This window comes from Panulirus ornatus, chromosome 48 (genome assembly GCF_036320965.1).
Source record: "Panulirus ornatus isolate Po-2019 chromosome 48, ASM3632096v1, whole genome shotgun sequence".
NCBI lineage: Eukaryota > Metazoa > Arthropoda > Malacostraca > Decapoda > Palinuridae > Panulirus > Panulirus ornatus.
In genome coordinates this window covers 4078590-4105553 of record NC_092271.1, presented here as the reverse complement: position 1 = coordinate 4105553, position 26964 = coordinate 4078590, and the positions used below count along the sequence as shown (strand labels likewise).

Genomic DNA, 26964 nt, shown 5'->3' with positions numbered 1-26964 from the left:
ACCATAAAACATTGTTGGAACCACTATTCCTTCAAACATACCCATTTTTGCTTTCCGAGATAATGTTCTCGACTTCCACACATTCTTCAAGGCCCCCAGAATTTTCGCCCCCTCCCCCACCCTATGATCCACTTCCGCTTCCATGGTTCCATCCGCTGCCAGATCCACTCCCAGATATCTAAAACACTTCACTTCCTCCAGTTTTTCTCCATTCAAACTCACCTCCCAATTGACTTGACCCTCAACCCTAAAGTACCTAAAAACCTTGCTCTTATTCACATTTACTCTTAACTTTCTCTATCCATAGCCCACGCCTCGCAACCATACAACATTGTTGGAACCACTATTCCTTCAAACATACCCATTTTTGCTTTCCGAGATAATGTTCTCGACTTCCACACATTCTTCAAGGCCCCCAGAATTTTCGCCCCCTCCCCCACCCTATGATCCACTTCCGCTTCCATGGTTCCATCCGCTGACAGATCCACTCCCAGATATCTAAAACACTTCACTTCCTCCAGTTTTTCTCCATTCAAACTCACCTCCCAATTGACTTGACCCTCAACCCTACTGTACCTAAAAACCTTGCTCTTATTCACATTTACTCTTAACTTTCTTCTTCCACACACTTTACCAAACTCAGTCACCAGCTTCTGCAGTTTCTCACATGAATCAGCCACCAGCGCTGTATCATCAGCGAACAACAACTGACTCACTTCCCAAGCTCTCTCATCCCCAACAGACTTCATACTTGCCCCTCTTTCCAAAACTCTTGCATTTACCTCCCTAACAACCCAATCCATAAACAAATTAAACAACCATGGAGACATCACACACCCCTGCCGCAAACCTACATTCACTGAGAACCAATCACTTTCCTCTCTTCCCACTAGTACACATGCCTTACATCCTCGATAAAAACTTTTCACTGCTTCTAACAACTTTCCTCCCACACCATATATTCTTAATACCTTCCACAGAGCATCTCTATCAACTCTACCATATGCCTTCTCTAGATCCATAAATGCTACATACAAATCCATTTGCTTTTCTAAGTATTTCTCACATACATTCTTCAAAGCAAACACCTGATCCACACATCCTCTACCACTTCTGAAACCACACTGCTCTTCCCCAATCTGATGCTCTGTACATGCCTTCACCCTCTCAATCAATACCCTCCCATATAATTTACCAGGAATACTCAACAAATTTATACCTCTGTAATTTGAGCACTCACTCTTATCCCCTTTGCCTTTGTACAATGGCACTATGCACGCATTCCACCAATCCTCAGGCACCTCAACATGAGTTATACATACATTAAATAACCTTACCAACCAAAGGGGTTTTATATATATATATATATATATATATATATATATATATATATATATATATATATATATATGCATATATATATATATATATATATATATATATATATATATATATATATATATATATATATATATATATATATATATATATATATATACATATATATATATATATATATATATATATATATATATATATATATATATATATATATATATATATATATATATATATATATATATATATATATATATATATATATATATATATATATATATATATGAATGTTGGGGTGAAGAGGGTGGTGAGAGTAAGTGAGCTTGGGAAGGAGACTTGTGTGAGGAAGTACCAGGAGAGACCGATTACAGAATGGTAAAAGGTGAGAACAATGGAAGTAAGGGGATTGGGGGAGGAATGGGATGTATTTAGGGAATCAGTGATGGATTGAGCAAAAGATGCTTGTGGCATTAGAAGAGTGGGAGGTGGGTTGATTAGAAAGAGTAGTGAGTGGTGGATGAAGAAGTAAGATTATTAGTGAAAGAGAAGAGAGAGGCATTTGGACGATTTTTGCGGGGAAAAAATGCAATTGAGTGGGAGATGTATAAAAGAAAGAGGCAGGAGGTCAAGAGAAAGGTGCAAGAGGTGAAAAAAAGGGCAACTGAGAGATGGGGTGTGATAATGTGATTAAGTTTTAGGGAGAATAAAAATATGTTCTGGAAGGAGGTAAATAAAGTGCGTAAGACAAGGGAGCAAATGGGAACTTCAGTGAAGGGCGCAAATGGGGAGGTGATAACAAGTAGTGGTGATGTGAGAAGGAGATGGAGTGAGCATTTTGAAGGTTTGCTGAATGTGTTTGATGATAGAGTGGCAGATATAGGGTGTCTTGGTCAAGTTGGTGTGCAAAGTGATAGGGTTGGGGAAAATGATTTGGTAAACAAAGAAGAGGTAGTAAAAGCTTTGCGGAAGATGAAAGCCGGCAAGGCAGCAGGTTTGGATGGTATTGCAGTGGATTTTATCAAAAAAGGGGGTGACTGTATTATTGACTGGTTGGTAAGGTTATCTAATGTATGTATGACTCATGGTGAAGTGCCTGAGGACTGGCGGAATGTGTGCATAGTGACATTGTACAAAGGCAAAGGGGTTAAGAGTGAGTGCTCAAATTACAGAGGTATAAGTTTGTTGAGTATTCCTTGTAAATCATATGGGAGGTTATTGATTGAGAGGGTGAAGGCATGTACAGAGCATCAGATTGGGGAAGAGCAGTGTGGTTTCAGAAGTGGTTGCGGATGTGTGGATCAGGTGTTTGCTTTGAAGAATGTATGTGAGAAATACTTAGAAAAGCAAATGGATTTGTATGTAGCATTTATGGATCTGGAGAAGGCATATGATAGAGTTGATAGAGATGCGCTGTGGAAGGTATAAAGAATATATGGTGTGGGTGGCAAGTTGTTAGAAACAGTGAAAAGTTTTTATCGAGGATGTAAGGCATGCGTACGTGTAGGAAGAGAGGAAGGTGATTGGTTCTCAGTGAATGTAGGTTTGCGGCAGGGGTGTGTGATGTCTCCATGGTTGTTTAATTTGTTTATGGATGTGGTTGTTAGGGAGGTGAATGCAAGAGTTTTGGAAAGAGGGGCAAAAATGAAGTCTGTTGTGGATGAGAGAGCTTGGGAAGTGAGTCAGTTGTTGTTCGCTGATGATACAGCGCTGGTGGTGATTCATGTGAGAAACTGCAGAAGCTGGTGACTGAGTTTGGTAAAGTGTGTGAAAGAAGAAAGTTAAGAGTAAATGTGAATAAGAGCAAGGTTATTAGGTACAGTAGGGTTGAGGGGCAAGTCAACTGGGAGGTAAGTTTGAATGGAGAAAAACTGGAGGAAGTAAAGTGTTTTAGATATCTGGGAGTGGATCTGGCAGCGGATGGAACCATGGAAGCGGAAGTGAATCATTGGCGGGGGAGGGGGCGAAAATCCTGGGAGACTTGAAGAATGTATGGAAGTCGAAAACATTATCTCGCAAAGCAAAAATGGGTATGTTTGAAGGAATAGTGGTTCCAACAATGTTGTATGGTTGCGAGGCGTGGGCTATGGATAGAGTTGTGCGCAGGAGGGTGGATGTGCTGGAAATGAGATGTTTGAGGACAATGTGTGGTGTGAGGTCGTTTGATCGAGTAAGTAATGTAAGGGTAAGAGAGATGTGTGGAAATAAAAAGAGCGTGTTTGAGAGAGCAGAAGAGGGTGTTTTGAAATGGTTTGGGCACATGGAGAGAATGAGTGAGGAAAGATTGACCAAGAGGATATATGTGTCGGAGGTGGAGGGAACGAGGAGAAGTGGAGACCAAATTGGAGGTGGAGAGATGGAGTGAAAAAGATTTTGAGTGATTGGGGCCTGAACATGCATGAGGGTGAAAGGCGTGCAAGGAATAGAGTGAATTGGATCGATGTGGTATACCGGGGTTGAGGTGCTGTCAGTGGATTGAATCAGGGCATATGAAGCGTCTTGGGTAAACCATGGAGAGCTCTGTTGGGCCTGGATGTGGAAAGAGAGCTGTGGTTTCGGGCATTATTGCATAACAGCTAGAGACTAAGTGTGAACGAATGAGGCCTTTGTTGTCTTTTCCGAGCGCTACCCTGCATACATGAGTGGGGAGGGGCATGGTATTCCATGTGTGGCGAGGTGGCGATGGAAATGAATAAAGGCAGGCAGTGTGAATTGTGTGCATGGGTATATATGTATGTGTCTGTGTGTGTATATATATGTGTACATTGAGATGTATAGGTATGTATATTTGCGTTTTTTGGACGTGTGTGTATATACATGTGTATTGGGGTGGGTTGGGCCATTTCTTTCGTCTGTTTCCTTGCGCTACCTCGCAAACGCGGGAGACAGCGACAAAGCAAAATAAAACAAATATAGCTTTCTTTTTCATACTATTCGCCATTTCCCGCGTTAGCAAGGTAGCGTTAAGAACAGGGGACTGGGCCTCTGAGGAAATATCCTCACCTGGCCTCATTCTCTGTTCCCTCTTTTGGAAAATTAAAAAAAAACGAGAGGGGAGGACTTCCAGCCCCAACTCCCTCCCCTTTTAGTCACCTTCTACGAAACGCAGGGAATACGTGGGAAGTATTCTTTCTCCCCTATCCCCAGGGATAGGGGAGAAATATATATATATATATATATATATATATATATATATATATATATATATATATATATATATATATATATATATATATATATATATATATATATATATATATATATTTTTTTTTTCTTTTTTTTCTTTTTTTTTTTGCTTTGTCGCTGTCTCACGCGTGTGCGAGGTAGCGCAAGGAAACAGACGAAAGAAATGGCCCAACCCACCCCCATACACATGTATATACATACGTCCACACACGCAAATATACATACCTACACAGCTTTCCATGGTTTACCCCAGACGTTTCACATGCCTTGATTCAATCCACTGACAGCACGTCAACCCCGGTATACCACATCGCTCCAATTCACTCTATTCCTTGCCCTCCTTTCACCCTCCTGCATGTTCAGGCCCCGATCACACAAAATCTTTTTCACTCCATCTTTCCACATCCAATTTGGTCTCCCTCTTCTCCTCGTTCCCTCCACCTCCGACACATATATCCTCTTGGTCAATCTTTCCTCACTCATTCTCTCCATGTGCCCAAACCATTTCAAAATACCCTCTTCTGCTCTCTCAACCACGCTCTTTTTATTTCCACACATCTCTCTTACCCTTACGTTACTTACTCGATCAAACCACCTCACACCACACATTGTCCTCAAACATCTCATTTCCAGCACATCCATCTTCCTGCACACAACTCTATCCATAGCCCACGCCTCGCAACCATACAACATTGTTGGAACCACTATTCCTTCAAACATACCCATTTTTGCTTTCCGAGATAATGTTCTCGACTTCCACACATTCTTCAAGGCTCCCAGAATTTTCGCCCCCTCCCCCACCCTATGATCCACTTCCGCTTCCATGGTTCCATCCGCTGCCAGATCCACTCCCAGATATCTAAAACACTTCACTTCCTCCAGTTTTTCTCGATTCAAACTCACCTCCCAATTGACTTGACCCTCAACCCTACTGTGCCTAATAACCTTGCTCTTATTCACATTTACTCTTAACTTTCTTCTTTCACACACTTTACCAAACTCAGTCACCAGCTTCTGCAGTTTCTCATATATATTTATATACATATATATATATATATATATATATATATATATATATATATATATATGTATATATATATATATATATATATATATATATATATATATATATATATATATATATATATATATATATATATCCTTTATATATATATATATATATATATATCCTTTCCTTTCCTTCATACTATTCGCCATTTCCCGCGATAGCGAGGTAGCGTTAAGAACAGAGGACTGGGCCTTTGAGGGAATATTCTCACCTGACCCACCTCTCTGTTACGTCTTTTGGAAAAAAAAAAAAAAAGAAAAATGAGAGGGGAGGATTTCCAGCCCCCCGCTCCCTTCCCTTTTAGTCGCCTTCTACGACACGCAGGGAATACGTGGGAAGTATTCTTTCTCCCCTATCCCCAGGGATAACATATATATATATATATATATATATATATATATATATATATATATATATATATATATATATATATATATATTTTTTTTTTTTTTTTTCATACTATTCGCCACTTCCCGCGATAGCGAGGCAGCGCTAAGAGCAGAGGACCGGGCCCCTGAGGGAACATCCCCACCTGGCCCCCCTCTCCGTTCCCTCCTTTGGAATATAAAAAAAGAAAAAAAAAAAAAAATATATATATATATATATATATATATATATATATATATTTTTTTTTTTTTTCTTTTTTTTTGCCGCTGTCTCCCGCGTTTGCGAGGTAGCGCAAAGAAACAGACGAAAGAAATGGCCCAACCCACCCCCATAAACATGTATATACATACACGTCCACACACGCAAATATACATACATACACAGCTTTCCATGGTTCACCCCAGACGCTTCACATGCCCTGATTCAATCCACTGACAGCACGTCAATCCCGGTATACCACATCGATCCAATTCACTCTATTCCTTGTCCTCCTTTCACCCTCCTGCATGTTCAGGCCCCGATCACACAAAATCTTTTTCACTCCATCTTTCCACCTCCAATTTGGTCTCCCACTTCTCCTCGTTCCCTCCACCCCCAACACATATATCCTCTTGGTCAATCTTTCCTCACTCATTCTCTCCATGTGCCCAAACCATTTCAAAACACCCTCTTCTGCTCTCTCAACCACGCTCTTTTTATTTCCACAACTCTCTCTTACCCTTACGTTACTTACTCGATCAAACCACCTCACACCACACATTGTCCTCAAACATCTCATTTCCAGCACATCCACCCTCCGGCGCACAACTCTATCCATAGTCCACGCCTCGCAACCATACAACATTGTTGGAACCACTATTCCTTCAAACATACCCATTTTTGCTTTTCGAGATGATGTTCTCGACTTCCACACATTCTTCAAGGCTCCCAGGATTTTCGCCCCCTCCCCCACCCTATGATCCACTTCCACTTCCATGGTTCCATCCGCTGCCAGATCCGCTCCCAGATATCTAAAACACTTTACTTCCTCCAGTTTTTCTCCATTCAAACTAACCTCAAAATTGACTTGACCCTCAACCCTACTGTGCCTAATAACCTTGTTCTTATTCACATTTACTCTTAACTTTCTTCTTTCACACACTTTACCAAATTCAGTCACCAGCTTCTGCAGTTTCTCACATGCATTAGCCACCAGCGCTGTATCATCAGCGAACAACGACTGACTCACTTCCCAAGTTCTCTCATCCACAACAGACTTTATTTTTGCCCCTCTTTCCAAAACTCTTGCATTCACCTCCCTAACAACCCCATCCATAAACAAATTAAACAACCATGGAGACATCACAAACCCCTGCCGCAAACCTACATTCACTGAGAACTAATCACTTTCCTCTCTTCATACACGTACACATGCCTTACATCCTCGATAAAAACTTTTCACTGCTTCTAACAACTTTCCTCCCACACCATATATTCTTAATACCTTCCACAGAGCATCTCTGTCAACTCTATCATATGCCTTCTCCAGATCCATAAATGCTACATACAAATCCATTTGCTTTTCTAAGTATTTCTCACATACATTCTTCAAAGCAAACACCTGATCCACACATCCTCTACCACTTCTGAAACCACACTGCTCTTCCCCAATCTCATGCTCTGTACATGCCTTCACCCTCTCAATCAATACCCTCCCATATAATTTACTAGGAATACTCAACAAACTTATACCTCTGTAATTTGAGCACTCACTCTTATCCCCTTTGCCTTTGTACAATGGCACTATGAACGCATTCCGCCAATCCTCAGTACCTCACCATGAGTCAAACATACATTAGATAACCTTACCAACCAGTCAACAATACAGTCACCCCCTTTTTTAATAAATTCCACTGCAATACCATCCAAACCTGCTGCCTTGGCGGCTTTCATCTTCCGCAAAGCTTTCACTACCTCTTCTCTGTTTACCAAATCATTTTCCCTAACCCTCTCACTTTGCACACCAACTCGACGAAAACACCCTATATCTGCCACTCTATCATCAAACACATTCAACATACCTTCAAAATCCTCACTCCATCTTCTCACATCACCACTACTTGTTATCACCTCCCCATGTGCGCCCTTCACTGAAGTTCCCATTTGCTCCCTTGTCTTACGCACTTTATTTACCTCTTTCCAGAACATCTCTTATTCTCCCTAAAATTTAATGATACTCTCTCACCCCAACTCTCATATGCCCTCTTTTTCACCTCTTGCACCTTTCTCTTGACCTCCTGTCTCTTTCTTTTATACATCTGCCACTCAATTGCAATTTACCCTGCAAAAATCGTCCAAATGCCTCTCTCTTCTCTTTCACTAATAATCTTACTTCTTCATCCCACCACTCACTACCCTTTCTAGTCAACCCACCTCCCACTCTTCTCATGCCACAAGCATCTTTTGCGCAATCCATCACTGCTTCCCTAAATACATCCCATTCCTCCCCCACTCCCCTTACTTCCATTGTTCTCACCTTTTTCCATTTTGTACTGTCTCTCCTGGTACTTCCTCACACAAGTTTCCTTCCCAAGCTCACTTACTCTCACCACCCTCTTCACCCCAACATTCACTCTTCTTTTCTGAAAACCCATACAAATCTTCACCTTAGCCTCCACAAGATAATGATCAGACATCACTCCAGTTGCACCTCTCAGCACATTTACATCCAAAAGTCTCTCTTTTGCACGCCTGTCAATTAACACGTAATCCAATAACGCTCTATGGCCATCTCTCCTACTTACATACGTATACTTATATATATCTCGCTTTTTAAACCAGGTATTCCCAATCACCAGTCCTTTTTCAGCACATAAATCTACAAGCTCTTCACCATTTCCATTTACAACACTGAACACCCCATGTATAACAATTATTCCCTTAACTGCCACATTACTCACCTTTGCATTCAAATCACCCATCACTATAACCCGGTCTTGTGCATCAAAACCACTAACACACTTATTCAGCTGCTCCCAAAACACTTGCCTCTCATGATCTTTCTTCTCATGCCCAGGTGCATATGCACCAATGATCACCCATCTCTCTCCATCAACTTTCAGTTTTACCCATATTAATCGGGGAGGTGATAACAAGTAGTGGTGATGTGTGGAGGAGGAGTGAGTATTTTGAAGGTTTCTTGAATGTGTTTGATAATGGAGTGGCAGATATAGGGTGTCTTGGTCGAGGTGGTGTGCAAAGTGAGAGGGTTAGGGAAAATGATTTGGTAAACAGAGAAGAGGCAGTAAAAGCTTTGCGGAAGATGAAAGCCGGCAAGGCAGCAGGTTTGGATGGTATTGCAGTGGAATTTATTAAGAAAGGGGGTGACTGTATTGTTGACTGGTTGGTAAGGTTATTTGATGTATGTATGACTCATGGTGAGGTGCCTGAGGATTGGCGGAATGCGTGCATAGTGCCATTGTACAAAGGCAAAGGGGATAAGAGTGAGTGCTCAAATTACAGAGGTATAAGTTTGTTGAGTATTCCTGGTAAATTATATGGGAGGGTATTGATTGAGAGGGTGAAGGCATGTACAGAGCATCAGATTGGGGAAGAGCAGTGTGGTTTCAGAAGTGGTAGAGGATGTGTGGATCAGGTCTTTGCTTTGAAGAATGTATGTGAGAAATACTTAGAAAAGCAAATGGATTTGTATGTAGCATTTATGGATCTGGAGAAGGCATATGACAGAGTTGATAAAGTTGCTCTGTGGAAGGTATTAAGAATATATGGTGTGGGAGGCAAGTTGTTAGAAGCAGTGAAAAGTTTTTATCGAGGATGTAAGGCATGTGTACGTGTATGAAGAGAGGAAAGTGATTGGTTCTCAGTGAATGTAGGTTTGCGACAGGGGTGTGTGATGTCTCCCTGGTTGTTTAATTTGTTTATGGATGTGGTTGTTAGGGAGGTGAATGCAAGAGTTTTGGAAAGAGGGGCAAAAATAAGGTCTGTTATGTATGAGAGAGCTTGGGAAGTGAGTCAGTTGTTGTTCGCTGATGATACAGCGCTGGTGGCTGATTCATGTGAGAAACTGCAGAAGCTGGTGACTGAGTTTGATAAAGTGTGTGAAAGAAGAAAGTTAAGAGTAAATGTGAATAAGAGCAAGGTTATTACGTATGGTAGGGTTGATGGTCAAGTCAATTGGGAGGTAAGTTTGAAACCGCTAACTCAGTATTTCGAATAGTTGTTTCCTATTATACAGTCCCATAGCCTAGCGGTTACATGCCTGCCTCTTGCACAGGGGTCCCAGGTTCGGTCCTGGCTGTTGGAGGTTTGTATGTTCTATGAAGGTGCGCGTTCATATGCACTTTATTCGTATTCATATACCTCCGCGTTGTACAGTTACGTTCGGTAAAACGCTATCAGCTGGCTATATGCGTCTCTTCGGAAACAACCAAGTATAGACCCCGTCGCTCACCATTGTGAGACGAAGGGTATTCGAGTACTCAGTATTTCGAATAGTTGTTTCCTATTATACAGTCCCATAGCCTAGCGGTTAGCATGCCTGCCTCTTGCACAGGGGTCCCAGGTTCGATCCTGGCTGTTGGAGGTTTGTATGTTCTATGCATATATATATCTTTATAGAGATGCTATTTGGAAGGTATTAAGAATATATGGTGTGGGAGGCAAGTTGTTAGAAGCAGTTAAAACTTTTATCGAGGATGTAAGGCATGTGCACGTACAGGGCGAGAGGAAAGTGATTGATTCTCAGTGAATGTAGGTTTGCGGCAGAGGTGTGTGTTGTCTCCATGGTTGTTTAATGTGTCTATGGATGGGGTTGTTAAAGAGGTGAATGCAAGAGTTTTGGAAAGAGGGGCAAGTCTGCAGTCTGTTGTAGATGAAAAAGCTTGGGAAGTGAGTCAGTTGTTGTTCGCTGATGATACAGCGCTGGTGGCTGATTCATGTGAAAAACTGCAGAAGCTGGTGACTGAGTTTGGTAAAGGTTGTGAAAGAAGAAAGTTGAGAGTAAATGTGAATAAGAGCAAAGTTATTATGTGCAGTAGGGTTGAGGGTCAAGTCAATTGCGAGGTAAGTTTGAATGGAGAAAAACTGGAGGAAGTAAAGTGTTTTAGATATGTGGGAGTGGATCTGGCAGTGGATGGAACCATGGAAGCCGAAGTGAATCATAGGGTGAGGGAGGGGGTGAAAACTCCGGGAGCCTTGATGAATGTTTGGAAATCGAGAACATTATCTCGGAAAGCATAAATGGGTATGTTTGAAGGAATAGTGGTTCCAACAATGTTGTATGGTTGCGAGGCATGGGCTATGGATAGAGTTGTGCGCCGGAGGGTGGATGTGCTGGAAATGAGATATTTGAGGACAATATGTGGTGTGAGGTGGTTTGATCTAGTAAGTAATGTAAGGGTAAGAGATATGTGTGGAAATAAAAAGAGCGTGGTTGAGGGAGCAGAAGAGGGTGTTTTGAAATGGTTTGGTCACATCGAGAGAATGAGTGAGGAAAAATTGACCAAGAGGATATATGTGTCAGAGGTGGAAGGAACGAGGAGAAGTGGGAGACCAAATTGGAGGTGGAAAGATGGAGTGAAAATGATTTTGAGTTATCGGGGCCTGAACATACAGGAGGGTGAAAGGCGTGCAAGGAATAGAGTGAATTGGAACGATGTGGTATACCGGGATCGACGTGCTGTCAATGGATTGAACCAGGGCATGTGAACCGTCTGGAGTAAACCGTGGAAAGTTCTGTGGGGCCTGGATGTGGAAAGGGAGCTGTGGTATCGGTGCATTATTAAATGACAGCTGGAGACTGAGTGTGAACGAATGGGGCTTTTGTTGTCTATTCCTAACGCTACCTCGGACACATGAGGGGGAAGGGGGTTGTTATTCCATATGTGGCGATTTGGCGATAAGAATGAATAAAGGCAGACAGTATGAATTATGTACATGTGTATATATGTAAATGTCTGTGTGTGTATATATATATGTATACATTGAGATGTATAGGTATGTATATTTGCGTGTGTGGACGTGTATTTATATACATGTGTATATGGGTGGGTTTGGCCGTTCTTTCGTCTGTTTCTTTGCGCTACCTCGCTAACGCAGGAGATAGCGACAAAGCAAAATATACATATATATATATATATATATATATATATGCAGTCTCTCATATGAATCAACCACCAGCGCTGTATCATCAGCGAACAACAACTGACTCACTTCCCAAGCTCTCTCATCCCCAACAGACTGCACACTTGCCCCTCTCTCCAAAACTCTTGCATTCACCTCCCTAACAACCCCATCCATAAACAAATTAAACAACCATGGAGACATCACACACCACACCCGCAAACCTACATTCACTGAGAACCAATCACTTTCCTTTCTTCCTACGCGTACACATGCCTTGCACCCTCGATAAAACCTTTTCACTGCTTCTAACAACTTGCCTCCCACACCATATATTCTTAGTACCTTCCACAGAGCATCTCTATCAACTCTATCATATGCCCTCTCCAGATCCACATATGCTACATACAAATCCATTTGTTTTTCTAAGTATTTCTCACATACATTCTTCAAAGCAAACACCTGATCCACACATCCTCTACCACTTCTGAAACCATACTGCTCTTCCCAATCTGATGCTCTGTACATGCCTTCACCCTCCCAATCAATACCCTCCCATATAATTTACCAGGAATACTCATCAAAAATATACCTTATTAAACTTATTACTAATATCATTATTATTCTTATTATTTTCCTTTGTCGCTGTCTCCCGCGTTAGCGAGGTAGCGCAAGGAAACAGACGAAAGAATGGCCCAACCCACCCACATACACATGTATATACATACACGTCCACACACGTAAATATACATACCTATACATCTCAATGTATACATATATATACACACACAGACATTTACATATATAAACATGTACATAACTCATACTGTCTACCTTTATTTATTCCCATCGCCACCTCGTCACACATGGAATAACATCCCCCCCCCCTCCTGTGTACGAGGTAGCGCAAGGAAATGACAACAAAGGCCCATTCGTTAACATTCAGTCTCTAGCTGTCATGTAATAATGTACCGAAACCACAGCTCCCTTTCCACATCCAGACCCCACAGACCCCCAATTCACTCTATTCCTTGCACGCCTTTCTACGTCGCTTTCTACGACACGTGAGGAATGCGTGGGAAGTATCCTTTCTCCCCTATCCCCTATATATATATATATATATATATATATATATATATATATATATATATATATATATATATATATATATATATATATATATATATATATATATATATATATATATATATATATATATATATATATATATATATATATATATATATATATATATATATATATATATATATATATATATTGTACAAAGGCAAAGGGGATAAGAGTGAGTGCTTAAATTACAGAGGTATAAGTCTGTTGAGTATTCCTGGTAAATTATATGGGAGGGTATTGATTGAGAGGGTGAAGGCATGTACAGAGCATCAGATTGGGGAAGAGCAGGGTGGTTTCAGAAGTGGTAGAGGATATGTGGATCAGATGTTTGCTTTGAAGAATGTATGTGAGAAATACTTAGAAAAGCAAATGGATTTGTATGTAGCATTTATGGATCTGGAGAAGGCATATGATAGAGTTGATAGAGATGCTCTGTGGAAGGTATTAAGAATATATGGTGTGGGAGGCAAGTTGTTAGAAGCAGTGAAAAGTTTTTAACGAGGATGTAAGGCATGTGTACGTGTAGGAAGAGAGGAAAGTGATTGATTCTCAGTGAATGTAGGTTTGCGGCAGGGGTTTGTGATGTCTCCATGGTTGTTTAATTTGTTTATGGATGGGGATGTCAGGGAGGTGAATGCAAGAGTTTTCGAAAGAGGGGCAAGTATGAAGTCTGTTGCGGATGAGAGAGCTTGGGAAGTGAGTCAGTTGTTGTTCGCTGATGATACAGCGCTGATGGCTGATTCATGTGAGAAACTGCAGAAGCTGGTGACTGAGTATGGTAAAGTGTGTGAAAGAAGAAAGTTAAGAGAAATGTGAATAAGAGCAAGGTTATTAGGTACAGTAGGGTTGAGGGTCAAGTCAATTGGGAGGTAAGTTTGAATGGAGCAAAACTGGAGGAAGTAAAGTGTTTTAGATATCTGGGAGTGGATCTGGCAGCGGATGGAACCATGGAAGCGGAAGTGGATCATAGGGTGGGGGAGGGGGCGAAAATCCTGGGAGCCTCGAAGAATGTGTGGAAGTCGAGAACATTATCTCGGAAAGCAAAAATGGGTATGTTTGAAGGAATAGTGGTTCCAACAATGTTGTATGGTTGCGAGGCGTTGGCTATGGATAGAGTTGTGCGCAGGTGGATGGATGTGCTGGAAATGAGATGTTTGAGGACAATGTGTGGTGTGAGGTGGTTTGATCGAGTAAGTAACGTGAGGGTAAGAGAGATGTGTGGAAATAAAAAGAACGTGGTTGAGAGAGCAGAAGAGGGTGTTTTGAAATGGTTTGGGCACATGGAGAGAATGAGTGAGGAAAGTTTGACCAAGAGGATATATGTGTCGGAGGTGGAGGGAACGAGGAGAAGTGGAAGACCAAATTGGAGGTGGAAAGATGGAGTGAAAAAGATTTTGTGTGATCGGGGCCTGAACATGCAGGAGGGTGAAAGGAGGGCAAGGAATAGAGTGAATTGGATCGATGTGGTATACAGGGGTTGACGTGCTGTCAGTGGATTGAATCAGGGCATGTGAAGCGTCTGGGGTAAACCATGGAAAGCTGTGTAGGTATGTATATTTGCGTGTGTGGACGTATGTATATACATGTGTATGTGGGTGGGTTGGGCCATTTCTTTCAGCGACAAAGGAAAAAAAAAAAATATATATATATATATATATATATATATATATATATATATATATATATATATATATATATATATATATATATATATATATATATATATATATATATATATATATATATATATATATATATATATATTTCTTTTTTCTTTCTTTTAAACTATTTGCCATTTCCCGCGTTAGCGACGTAGCGTTAAGAACAGAAGACTGGGCCTTTGTGGAATATCCTCACGTGGCCCCCCTCTGTTCCTTCTTTTGGAAAATTAACAAAAAACGAGAGGGGAGGATTTCCAGCCTCCCGCTCCCTCCCCTTTTAGTTGCCTTCTATATATATATATATATTTATATGTATATATATGTATATATATATATATATATATATATATATATATATATATATATATATATATATATATATATATATATATATATATATATATATATATATATATATATATATGTATATATATATATATATATATATATATATATATATATATATATATATATATATATATATATATATATATATATATATATATATATATATATATATAATGTATACATATATATATATATATATATATATATATATATATATATATATATATATATATATATATATATATATATATATATTTTTTTTTTTTTTTTTTTTTTTTTTTTATACTTTGTCGCTGTCTCCCGCGTTTGCGAGGTAGCGCAAGGAAACAGACGAAAGAAATGGCCCAACCCCCCCCCCCCATACACATGTACATACACACGTCCACACACGCAAATATACATACCTACACAGCTTTCCATGGTTTACCCCAGACGCTTCACATGCCTTGCTTCAATCCACTGACAGCACGTCAACCCCTGTATACCACATGACTCCAATTCACTCTATTTCTTGCCCTCCTTTCACCCTCCTGCATGTTCAGGCCCCGATCACACAAAATCTTTTTCACTCCATCTTTCCACCTCCAATTTGGTCTCCCTCTTCTCCTCGTTCCCTCCACCTCCGACACATATATCCTCTTGGTCAATCTCTCCTCACTCATTCTCTCCATGTGCCCAAACCATTTCAAAACACCCTCTTCTGCTCTCTCAACCACGCTCTTTTTATTTTCACACATCTCTCTTGCCCTTACGTTACTTACTCGATCAAACCACCTCACACCACACATTGTCCTCAAACATCTCATTTCCAGCACATCCATCCTCCTGCGCACATCTCTATCCATAGCCCACGCCTCGCAACCATACTACATTGTTGGAACCACTATTCCCTCAAACATACCCATTTCTGCTTTCCGAGATAATGTTCTCGACTTCCACACATTTTTCAAGGCTCCCAGAATTTTCGCCCCCTCCCCCACCCTATGATCCACTTCCGCTTCCATGGTTCCATCCGCTGACAGATCCACTCCCAGATATCTAAAACACTTCACTTCCTCCAGTTTTTCTCCATTCAAACTCACCTCCCAATTGACTTGACCCTCACCCCTATATATATATATATATTCAGTGAAGGGGGCTAATGGGGAGGTGATAACAAGTACTGGTGATGTGAGATGGAGATGGAGTGGGTGTTTTGGAGGTTTGTTGAATGTGTTTGATGATAGAGTGGCAGATATAGGGTGTTTTGATCGAGGTGGTGTGCAAAGTGAGAGGGTTAGGGAAAATGATCTGGTAAACAGAGATGAGTTAGTAAAAGCTTTTCGGAAGATGAAAGCCGGCAAGGCAGCGTGTTTGGATGGTATTGCATTGGAATTTATTAAAAAAGGGAGTGACTGTATTGTTGACTGGTTGGTAAGGTTATTTAATGTATGTATGATTAATGGTGAGGTGCCTGAGGATTGCCGGAATGCGTGCATAGTGCCATTGTACAAAGGCAAAGGGGACAAAGGTGAGTGCTCAAATTACAGAGGTATAAGTTTGTTGAGTATTCCTGGGAAACTCTATTGAAGGGTTTTGACTGAGAGGGTGAAGGCATGTACAGAGCATCAGATTGGGAAAGAGCAGTGTGGTTTCAGAAGTGGTAGAGGATGTGTGGATCAGGTGTTTGCTTTGAAGAATGTATGTGAGAAATACTTAGAAAAGCAAATGGATTTTATGTAGCATTTATGGATCAAAAGAAGGTAATTGATAGAGTTGATAGAGATGCTCTGTGGAAGGTATTAAGAATATATGTTGTGGGAGGTAAGTTGTTAGAAACAGTGAAAAGTTTTTTTCGAGGATGTAAGGCATGTGTACGTGTAGGAAGAGAGGAAAGTGATTGGTCCTCAGTGAATGTAGGTTTGCGGGTGGGATGTGTGATGTCTCCATGGTTGTTTAATTTGTTTAAGGATGGGGATGTTAGGGAGGTGAATGCAATAGTTTTGGAAAGAACGGCAAGTATGAAGTCTGTTGTGGATGAGAGAGGTTGGGAAGTGAGTCAGTTGTTGTTCGCTGATGATTCAGCGCTGGTGGCTGATTCGTGTGAGAAACTGCAGATGCTGGTGACTGAATTTGGTAAAGTGTGTGAAAGAAGAAAGTTGAGAGTAAATGTGAATAAGAGCAAGGTTATTGGATAAAGTTGGGTTGAGGGCCAAGTCAATTTTGAGGTAAGTTTGAATGGAGAAAAACTGGAGGAAGTGAAGTGTTTTAGATATCTCGGAGTGGATTTGGCAGTGGATGGAACTATGGAAGCGGAAGTGAATCACAGGGTGGGGGAGGAGGCGAAAGTTCTGGGAGCGTTGAAGAACGTATGGAAGTCGAGAACATTACCTCGGGAAGCAAAAATGGGTATGTTTGAAGGAATAGTGGTTCCAACAATGTTGTATAGTTGTGAGGCGTGGGCTATGGATAGAGTTTTGCGGAAGAGGGTGGATGTGCTGGAAATTAGATGTTTAGGGACAATATGTGGTGTGAGGTGGTTTGATCGAGTAAGTAATCATAGGATAAGAGAGATGTGTGGTAATAAAAAGAGTGTGGTTGAGAGAGCAGAAGAGGGTGTTTTGAAATGGCTTGGTCACATCGAGAGAATGAGTGAGGAAAAATTGACAAAGAGGATATATGTGTCAGTGGTGGAGGGAACGAGGAGAAGTGGAAGACCAAATTGGAGGTGGAAAGATGGAGTGAAAAAGATTTTGAGTGATCGGGACCTGAACATGCAGGAGGGTGAAAGGCGTGCAAGGAATAGAGTGAATTGGAACGATGTGGTATACCGGGTCGACGTGCTGTCAACGGATCGAACCAGGGCATGTGAAGCGTCTGGGGTAAACCATGGAAAGTTCTGTGGGGCCTGGATGTGGAAAGGGAGCTGTGGTTTCTGTGCATTATTACATGACAGCTAGAGACTGAGTGTGAGCGACTGGGACCTTTGTTGTCTTTTCCTAGCGCTACCTCGCACACATGAGTGGGGAGGGTGTTGTTAGTTCATGTGTGGCGAGATTGCGATGGGAATGACTTAAGGCAGACATTATGAATTATGTACATGTGTATATATGTATATGCCTGTTTGCGTATATATATATATATATATATATATATATATATATATATATATATATATATATATATATACCTCGCAAACGCGGGAGACAGCGACAAAGTATAATAAAAAATATATAATATAAAAATATATATGTTTATGGATGGGGTTGTTAGGGAGGTAAATGCAAGAGTTTTGGAAAGAGGGGCAAGTATGAAGTCTGTTGGGGATGAGAGAGCTTGGGAAGTGAGTCAGTTGTTGTTCGCTGATGATACAGCGCTGGTGGCTGATTCATGTGAGAAACTGCAGAAGCTGGTGACTGAGTTTGGTAAAGTGTGTGGAAGAAGAAAGTTAAGAGTAAATGTGAATAAGAGCAAGGTTATTAGGTACAGTAGGGTTCAGGGTCAAGTCAATTGGGAGGTGAGTTTGAATGGAGAAAAACTGGAGGAAGTGAAGTGTTTTAGATATCTGGGAGTGGATCTGGCAGCGGATGGAACCATGGAAGCGGAAGTGGATCATAGGGTGGGGGAGGGGGCGAAAATTCTGTGGGCCTTGAAGAATGTGTGGAAGTCGAGAACATTATCTCGGAAAGCAAAAATGGGTATGTTTGAAGGAATAGTGGTTCCAACAATGTTGTATGGTTGCGAGGCGTGGGCTATGGATAGAGTTGTGCGCAGGAGGATGGATGTGCTGGAAATGAGATGTTTGAGGACAATGTGTGGTGTGAGGTGGTTTGATCGAGTGAGTAACGTAAGGGTAAGAGAGATGTGTGGAAATAAAAAGAGCGTGGTTGAGAGAGCAGAAGAGGGTGTTTTGAAGTGGTTTGGGCACATGGAGAGAATGAGTGAGGAAAGATTGACCAAGAGGATATATGTGTCGGAGGTGGAGGGAACGAGGAGAAGAGGGAGACCAAATTGGAGGTGGAAAGATGGAGTGAAAAAGATTTTGTGTGATCGGGGCCTGAACATGCAGGAGGGTGAAAGGAGGGCAAGGAATAGAGTGAATTGGAGCGATGTGGTATACCGGGGTTGACGTGCTGTCAGTGGATTGAATCAAGGCATGTGAAGCGTCTGGGGTAAACCATGGAAAGCTGTGTAGGTATGTATATTTGCGTGTGTGGACGTATGTATATACATGTGTATGGGGGGGGGGGGGCATTTCTTTCGTCTGTTTCCTTGCGCTACCTCGTAAACGCGGGAGACAGCGACAAAGTATAAAGAAAAAAAAAAAAAAAAAAAAAAAAAAAAAATATATATATATATATATATATATATATATATATATATATATATATATATATGTATATATATATATATATATATATATATATATATATATATATATATATATATATATATATATATATATATATATATATATATACGTTGAGATGTATAGGTATGTATATTTGCGTTTGTGGACGTGTTTGTATATACATGTGCATGTGGGTGTGTTGGGCCATTCTTTCGTCTGTTTGCTTGCGCTACCTCGCTAACGCGGGAGACAACGACAAAGCAAAATAGATATAATATATATATATATATATATATATATATATATATATATATATATATATATATATATATATATATGTATATATATATATGTATATCCAAACCTGCTGCCTTGCCGGCTTTCATCTTCCGCAAAGCTTTTACTACCTCTTCTCTGTTTACCAAATCATTTTCCCTAACCCTCTCACTTTGCACACCACCTCGACCAAAACACCCTATATCAGCCACTCTGTCATCAGACACATTCAACAAACCTTCAAAATACTCATTCCATCTCCTTCTCACATCACCACTACTTGTTATCACCTCCCCATCTACGCCCTTCACTGAAGTTCCCATTTGCTCCCTTGTCTTACGCACCCTATTTACCTCCTTCCAGAACATCTTTTTATTCTCCCTAAAATTTACTGATAGTCTCTCACCCCAACTCTCATTTGCCCTTTTTTTCACCTCTTGCACCTTTCTCTTGACCTCCTGTCTCTTTCTTTTATACTTCTCCCAGTGGAATTTATTAAAAAAGGGGGTGACTGTATTGCTGACTGGTTGGTAAGGTTATTTAATGTATGTATGACTCATGGTGAGGTGCCTGAGGATTGGCGGAATGCGTGCATAGTGCCATTGTACAAAGGCAAAGGGGATAAGAGTGAGTGCTCAAATTACAGAGGTATAAGTTTGTTGAGTATTCCTGGTAAACTATATGGGAGGGTATTGATTGAGAGGGTGAAGGCATGTACAGAGCATCAGATTGGGGAAGAGCAGTGCGGTTTCAGAAGTGGTAGAGGATGTGTGGATCAGGTGTTTGCTTTGAAGAATGTATGTGAGAAATACTTAGAAAAGCAAATGGATTTGTATGTAGCATTTATGGATCTGGAGAAGGCATATGATAGAGTTGATAGAGATGCTCTGTGGAAGGTATTAAGAATATATGGTGTGGGAGGCAAGTTGTTAGAAGCAGTGAAAAGTTTTTATCGAGGATGTAAGGCATGTGTACGTGTAGGAAGAGAGGAAAGTGATTGGTTCTCAGTGAATGTAGGTTTGCGGCAGGGGTGTGTGATGTCTCCATGGTTGTTTAATTTGTTTATGGATGGGGTTGTTAGGGAGGTAAATGCAAGAGTCCTGGAAAGAGGGGCAAGTATGAAGTCTGTTGGGGATGAGAGAGCTTGGGAAGTGAGTCAGTTGTTGTTCGCTGATGATACAGCGCTGGTGGCTGATTCATGTGAGAAACTGCAGAAGCTGGTGACTGAGTTTGGTAAAGTGTGTGGAAGAAGAAAGTTAAGAGTAAATGTGAATAAGAGCAAGGTTATTAGGTACAGTAGGGTTGAGGGTCAAGTCAATTGGGAGGTGAGTTTGAATGGAGAAAAACTGGAGGAAGTGAAGTGTTTTAGATATCTGGGAGTGGATCTGTCAGCGGATGGAACCATGGAAGCGGAAGTGGATCATAGGGTGGGGGAGGGGGCGAAAATTTTGGGAGCCTTGAAAAATGTGTGGAAGTCGAGAACATTATCTCGGAAAGCAAAAATGGGTATGTTTGAAGGAATAGTGGTTCCAACAATGTTGTATGGTTGCGAGGCGTGGGCTATGGATAGAGTTGTGCGCAGGAGGATGGATGTGCTGGAAATGAGATGTTTGAGGACAATGTGTGGTGTGAGGTGGTTTGATCGAGTAAGTAACGTAAGGGTAAGAGAGATGTGTGGAAATAAAAAGAGCGTGGTTGAGAGAGCAGAAGAGGGTGTTTTGAAATGGTTTGGGCACATGGAGAGAATGAGTGAGGAAAGATTGACCAAGAGGATATATGTGTCGGAGGTGGAGGGAACGAGGAGAAGAGGGAGACCAAATTGGAGGTGGAAAGATGGAGTGAAAAAGATTTTGTGTGATCGGGGCCTGAACATGCAGGAGGGTGAAAGGAGGGCAAGGAATAGAGTGAATTGGAGCGATGTGGTATACAGGGGTTGACGTGCTGTCAGTGGATTGAATCAAGGCATGTGAAGCGTCTGGGGTAAACCATGGAAAGCTGTGTAGGTATGTATATTTGCGTGTGTGGACGTGTGTATGTACGTGTGTATGGGGGTTGGGCCATTTCTTTCGTCTGTTTCCTCGCGCTACCTCGCAAACGCGGGAGACAGCGACAAAGTATAAAAAAAAAAAAAAAAAAAAAAAAAAAAAAAAAAAATATATGTATATATACACACCTACATATTCATACTTGCTTGCCTTCATCCATTGTTTGTGCCACCCCGCCCCACAGGAAACAGCATCGCCACCCCCCTTCATCAGTTAGGAAGCGCCAGGAAAAGAGATGTAAAAAAAGGTCATATCCGTTCACACTCTTTCTCTAGCCCTCATGTCTAATGCACCGAAACTACAGCTCTCTATCCACATCTAAGCCCTGTAGATCTTTCCATGGTTTACGCCAGACGTGTTACATACCCCGGTTCAGTCCATAAACAGCATGACGACCCCGGTATACCAAGTCGTTCTAATTTACTCTGTTCAGGTCCCGATCGCTCAAAATCCCCCAACTTTTCTCTATCAAACTTATTCCTCAACCTTGTTAATTCTAATATCCTTGCTTTAAATGACATTTACTTCTCAACTCTCTCCTTTCACACACTTCCAAACTCAGTCACCAACTTATGCAGTTTCTCACTCGAATCTGCCACCAGATTGGTAACATCAGTGATAAGGGACGAAGAATCCTTCCCACTTATTCCCCGCGTGTCGCAGAAGGCGACTAAGTGGGGCAGGAGAGGGGGCAGGAACCACCCCCCACCGGTATTTCAATTTATAAAAGGGGAAACAGGAGTCACGCGGGGCGTGCTCATCCTCCTGGAAGGCCCTTATTAGGGTGTCTGGATATGTGTGGATGTAACCAAGATGAGAAGAAAGGAGAAATAGGTAGTGTGTTTGGGTCTGGCAACTTCACTGTCATAGAATTTCATTATATGGACAAGACCGGAAGAATCTGGATAAAAATTTTGCCTACGACAAAACTATCCAGTTTGTATAGACCGTCATTGAGGCTACAGTTCTCTGTATATTCAAAAGAGAAGATTCAAAGATATTTTTTTTCACACACCTGCATGTTGAGTCCTGGAGCACTAAAAATCTTTTTCACTCCATCTTTCATCTCCAATCCGGTCTCCTCTGACACTTATATCCTCTTTGGCAACCTTTCCTCACTCACGCTCGCCATATGTCCAAACCACTTCAACACACCTTCTTCAGCCCTCTCACCGATACCCTTTTTAAAACCAAACCTCTTACTTACCCAGTTATATTACTTATTCGATGTGCCCTCCTCATCACGTATTGTCCTCAAACATTTAATTTCCTACACATGCATCCTCCTCGGTACATTCTCATCTATAGCCTATGTCTCGCATTCATTCAACATCGTTAAGACGACTATATCTTCAAACATAACCATTCTCGCCCTCCTAGATAACGACCTCTCTTTCCACATCTTCCTGAGTAGTCCCAGAATCTTCGCCCCCTCATCCACCCTATGATTCATCAACACTTCCATGGAGACAGAAGCGTTACCGTGTCCACTTCCAGATGTCTGAAACACTTCGGTTTCTCCAAATTTTCTCCTGTTAAACTCACTCGTCAACAAACTTGTCTCTTTGCATTGGTTATACAGCTCCTCAGTCCTTACTATGCGATCAATATGCTATGTTCACTCCCTTGGGTTATGACAACACGCTGCCTAATGAGGAATCACTCGACATATTTGTGAACAAAAGGTGGAACATGTCTTCTCCAATGAGTATGGTTAAGGAGCAGATCTCTCTATACAACGAAATGCTGCAACTTACCGTCAAGAGGTAAATTGTTCCGAAAATCCTCGAGGCATTTTTGTCCCTCTGGTGGTAGAGTGAGGAGGTGGTCGCGCCCCCCGGCCGAGGTCACCCCACTGGTGGTAACCTCCTCATAGGATAACGAGGAGGGAGCCACTTCCTCGTCCATACTGAAAAGTAATCATATTGATACAGATATTATCACTGTCTCTTTCATTACAAGGTGACGACCATCACCTCCCACAGCATTAGGATAAACGTGGAAATTACATGATGAGGTTTCTTCTTCCATATATAACTTTGATAGGAGGGTGTGTGGCTTATGAATAGGTAAATAGATAACTAGATAGATAAATAAGTGGAGGTTTAGAGGTTCGTATGTTATATGGAAGTATGCTTCCATATGGGTTTTTTTTTTTTTTTTTTTCCAAAAGAAGGAACAGAGAGGGCCAGGTGAGGTTATTCTAAAAAAAGGCCCAGTCCTCTGTTCTTAACGCTACCTCGCTAACGCGGGAAATGGCGAATAGTTTAAAAGAAAGAAAGAAAGATATATATATATATATATATATATATATATATATATATATATATATATATATATATATATATATATATATATATATATATATATATATATATATATATATGTATATATATGTTTACCAAATGGCGTCCTAGCTTCGTCTCTTCGATGTATATCACTGACTGTTATATTCGTCTCCTGTGTCTCCCCTGATGATGTGATTATTACACGAAAGTGCACTTGGGAACTTTTCGTGTTTCATTTTCCCCGTGGACTCATAGGAATATCTTGATCACGCGCAAAATTGTGATCCTTTCCAATATATATATATATATATATATATATATATATATATATATATATATATATATATATATATATATATATATTTCTTTCTTTCTTTTAAACTATTCGCCATTTCCCGCGTTAGCGAGGTAGCGTTAGGAACAGAGGACTGGGCCCTTTTTGGAATATCCTCACCTGGCCCCCTCTGTTCCTTCTTTTGTAAAATTAAAAAAAAAACAAGAGGGGAGGATTTCCAGCCCCCCGCTCCCTCCCCTTTTAGTCGCCTTCTACGACACGCAGGGAATACGTGGGAAGTATTCTTAATCCCCTATCCCCAGGGATATATATATCCCCGGGGAGACAGCGATGAGTGTAATGAATCATTTCCTAAAAAAAGATATATATATATATATATATATATATATATATATATATATATATATATATATATATATATATATATATATATATCTTTTTTTTAGGAAATGATTCATTATACTCATCCGCTGTCTCCCACGTTAGCGAGGTAGCGCAATCAAACAGACGAAAGAACGGCCCAACCCATCCACATACACATGTATATACATAAACGCCCACATGCGCACATATACATACCTATACATTTCAACGTATCATACAAGTACATACACAGACATATACATATACAAATGTACAAACTCATACTTGCTGCCCCCATCCATTCCCGTCACCACCCCGCCACACATGAAACAGCACCCGCCTCCCTCAACGCGCGCGCGAGGTAGCGTTAAGAAAAGACAACACTCAGTCTCTAGCTGTCATGTGTAATGCACCGAAACCACAGCTCCCTTTCCACATCCAGGCCCCACAAAACTTTCCATGGTTTACCCCAGACGCTTCACATGCCCTGGTAAAATTCACTGATAGCACGTCGACCCCAGTATAGGGGGGGAAAGAATACTTCCTAAGCATTCCCCGCGTGTCGTAGAAGGCGAGTTAAGGGGACGGGAGTGGGAGGCTGGAAACCCTCACCTCACTGTATTTTTACTTGCAAAAAGAGGATACAGAATATATATATATATATATATATATATATATATATATATATATATATATATATATATATATATATATATATATATATATATATATATATATATATATATATGCGCCATTGTACAAAGGCAAAGGGGATAAGAGTGAGTGCTCAAATTACAGAGGTATAAGTTTGTTGAGTATTCCTGGTAAATTATATGGGAGGGTATTGATTGAGAGGGTGAAGGCATGTACAGAGCATCAGATTGGGGAAGAGCAGTGCGGTTTCAGAAGTGGTAGAGGATGTGTGGATCAGGTGTTTGCTTTGAAGAATGTATGTGAGAAATACTTAGAAAAGCAAATGGATTTGTATGTAGCATTTATGGATCTGGAGAAGGCATATGATAGAGTTGATAGAGATGCTCTGTGGAAGGTATTAAGAATATATGGTGTGGGAGGCAAGTTGTTAGAAGCAGTGAAAAGTTTTTATCGAGGATGTAAGGCATGTGTACGTGTAGGAAGAGAGGAAAGTGATTGGTTCTCAGTGAATGTAGGTTTGCGGCAGGGGTGTGTGATGTCTCCATGGTTGTTTAATTTGTTTATGGATGGGGTTGTAAGGGAGGTAAATGCAAGAGTCCTGGAAAGAGGGGCAAGTATGAAGTCTGTTGGGGATGAGAGAGCTTGGGAAGTGAGTCAGTTGTTGTTCGCTGATGATACAGCGCTGGTGGCTGATTCATGTGAGAAACTGCAGAAGCTGGTGACTGAGTTTGGTAAAGTGTGTGGAAGAAGAAAGTTGAGAGTAAATGTGAATAAGAGCAAGGTTATTAGGTACAGTAGGGGTGAGGGTCAAGTCAATTGGGAGGTGAGTTTGAATGGAGAAAAACTGGAGGAAGTGAAGTGTTTTAGATATCTGGGAGTGGATCTGTCAGCGGATGGAACCATGGAAGCGGAAGTGGATCATAGGGTGGGGGAGGGGGCGAAAATTTTGGGAGCCTTGAAAAATGTGTGGAAGTCGAGAACATTATCTCGGAAAGCAAAAATGGGTATGTTTGAGGGAATAGTGGTTCCAACAATGTTGTATGGTTGCGAGGCGTGGGCTATGGATAGAGATGTGCGCAGGAGGATGGATGTGCTGGAAATGAGATGTTTGAGGACAATGTGTGGTGTGAGGTGGTTTGATCGAGTAAGTAACGTAAGGGTAAGAGAGATGTGTGGAAATAAAAAGAGCGTGGTTGAGAGAGCAGAAGAGGGTGTTTTGAAATGGTTTGGGCACATGGAGAGAATGAGTGAGGAGAGATTGACCAAGAGGATATATGTGTCGGAGGTGGAGGGAACGAGGAGAAGAGGGAGACCAAATTGGAGGTGGAAAGATGGAGTGAAAAAGATTTTGTGTGATCGGGGCCTGAACATGCAGGAGGGTGAAAGGAGGGCAAGAAATAGAGTGAATTGGAGTCATGTGGTATACAGGGGTTGACGTGCTGTCAGTGGATTGAAGCAAGGCATGTGAAGCGTCTG

At 41.0% G+C, this 26964-nt stretch overlaps 1 protein-coding gene across 1 annotated transcript in view; it reads right to left on the bottom strand.

The window, feature by feature from the left end:
- The window catches only part of LOC139763960 (PDF receptor-like), a 464711-nt gene that overhangs the window by 318429 nt on the left and 119318 nt on the right, over window positions 1–26964 (bottom strand). Inside the window, exon 2 of the mRNA XM_071690441.1 lies at window positions 23646–23797. Coding sequence (XP_071546542.1) covers window positions 23646–23797 — 152 coding nt within the window. The remainder of the gene's footprint in view (window positions 1–23645; window positions 23798–26964) is intronic.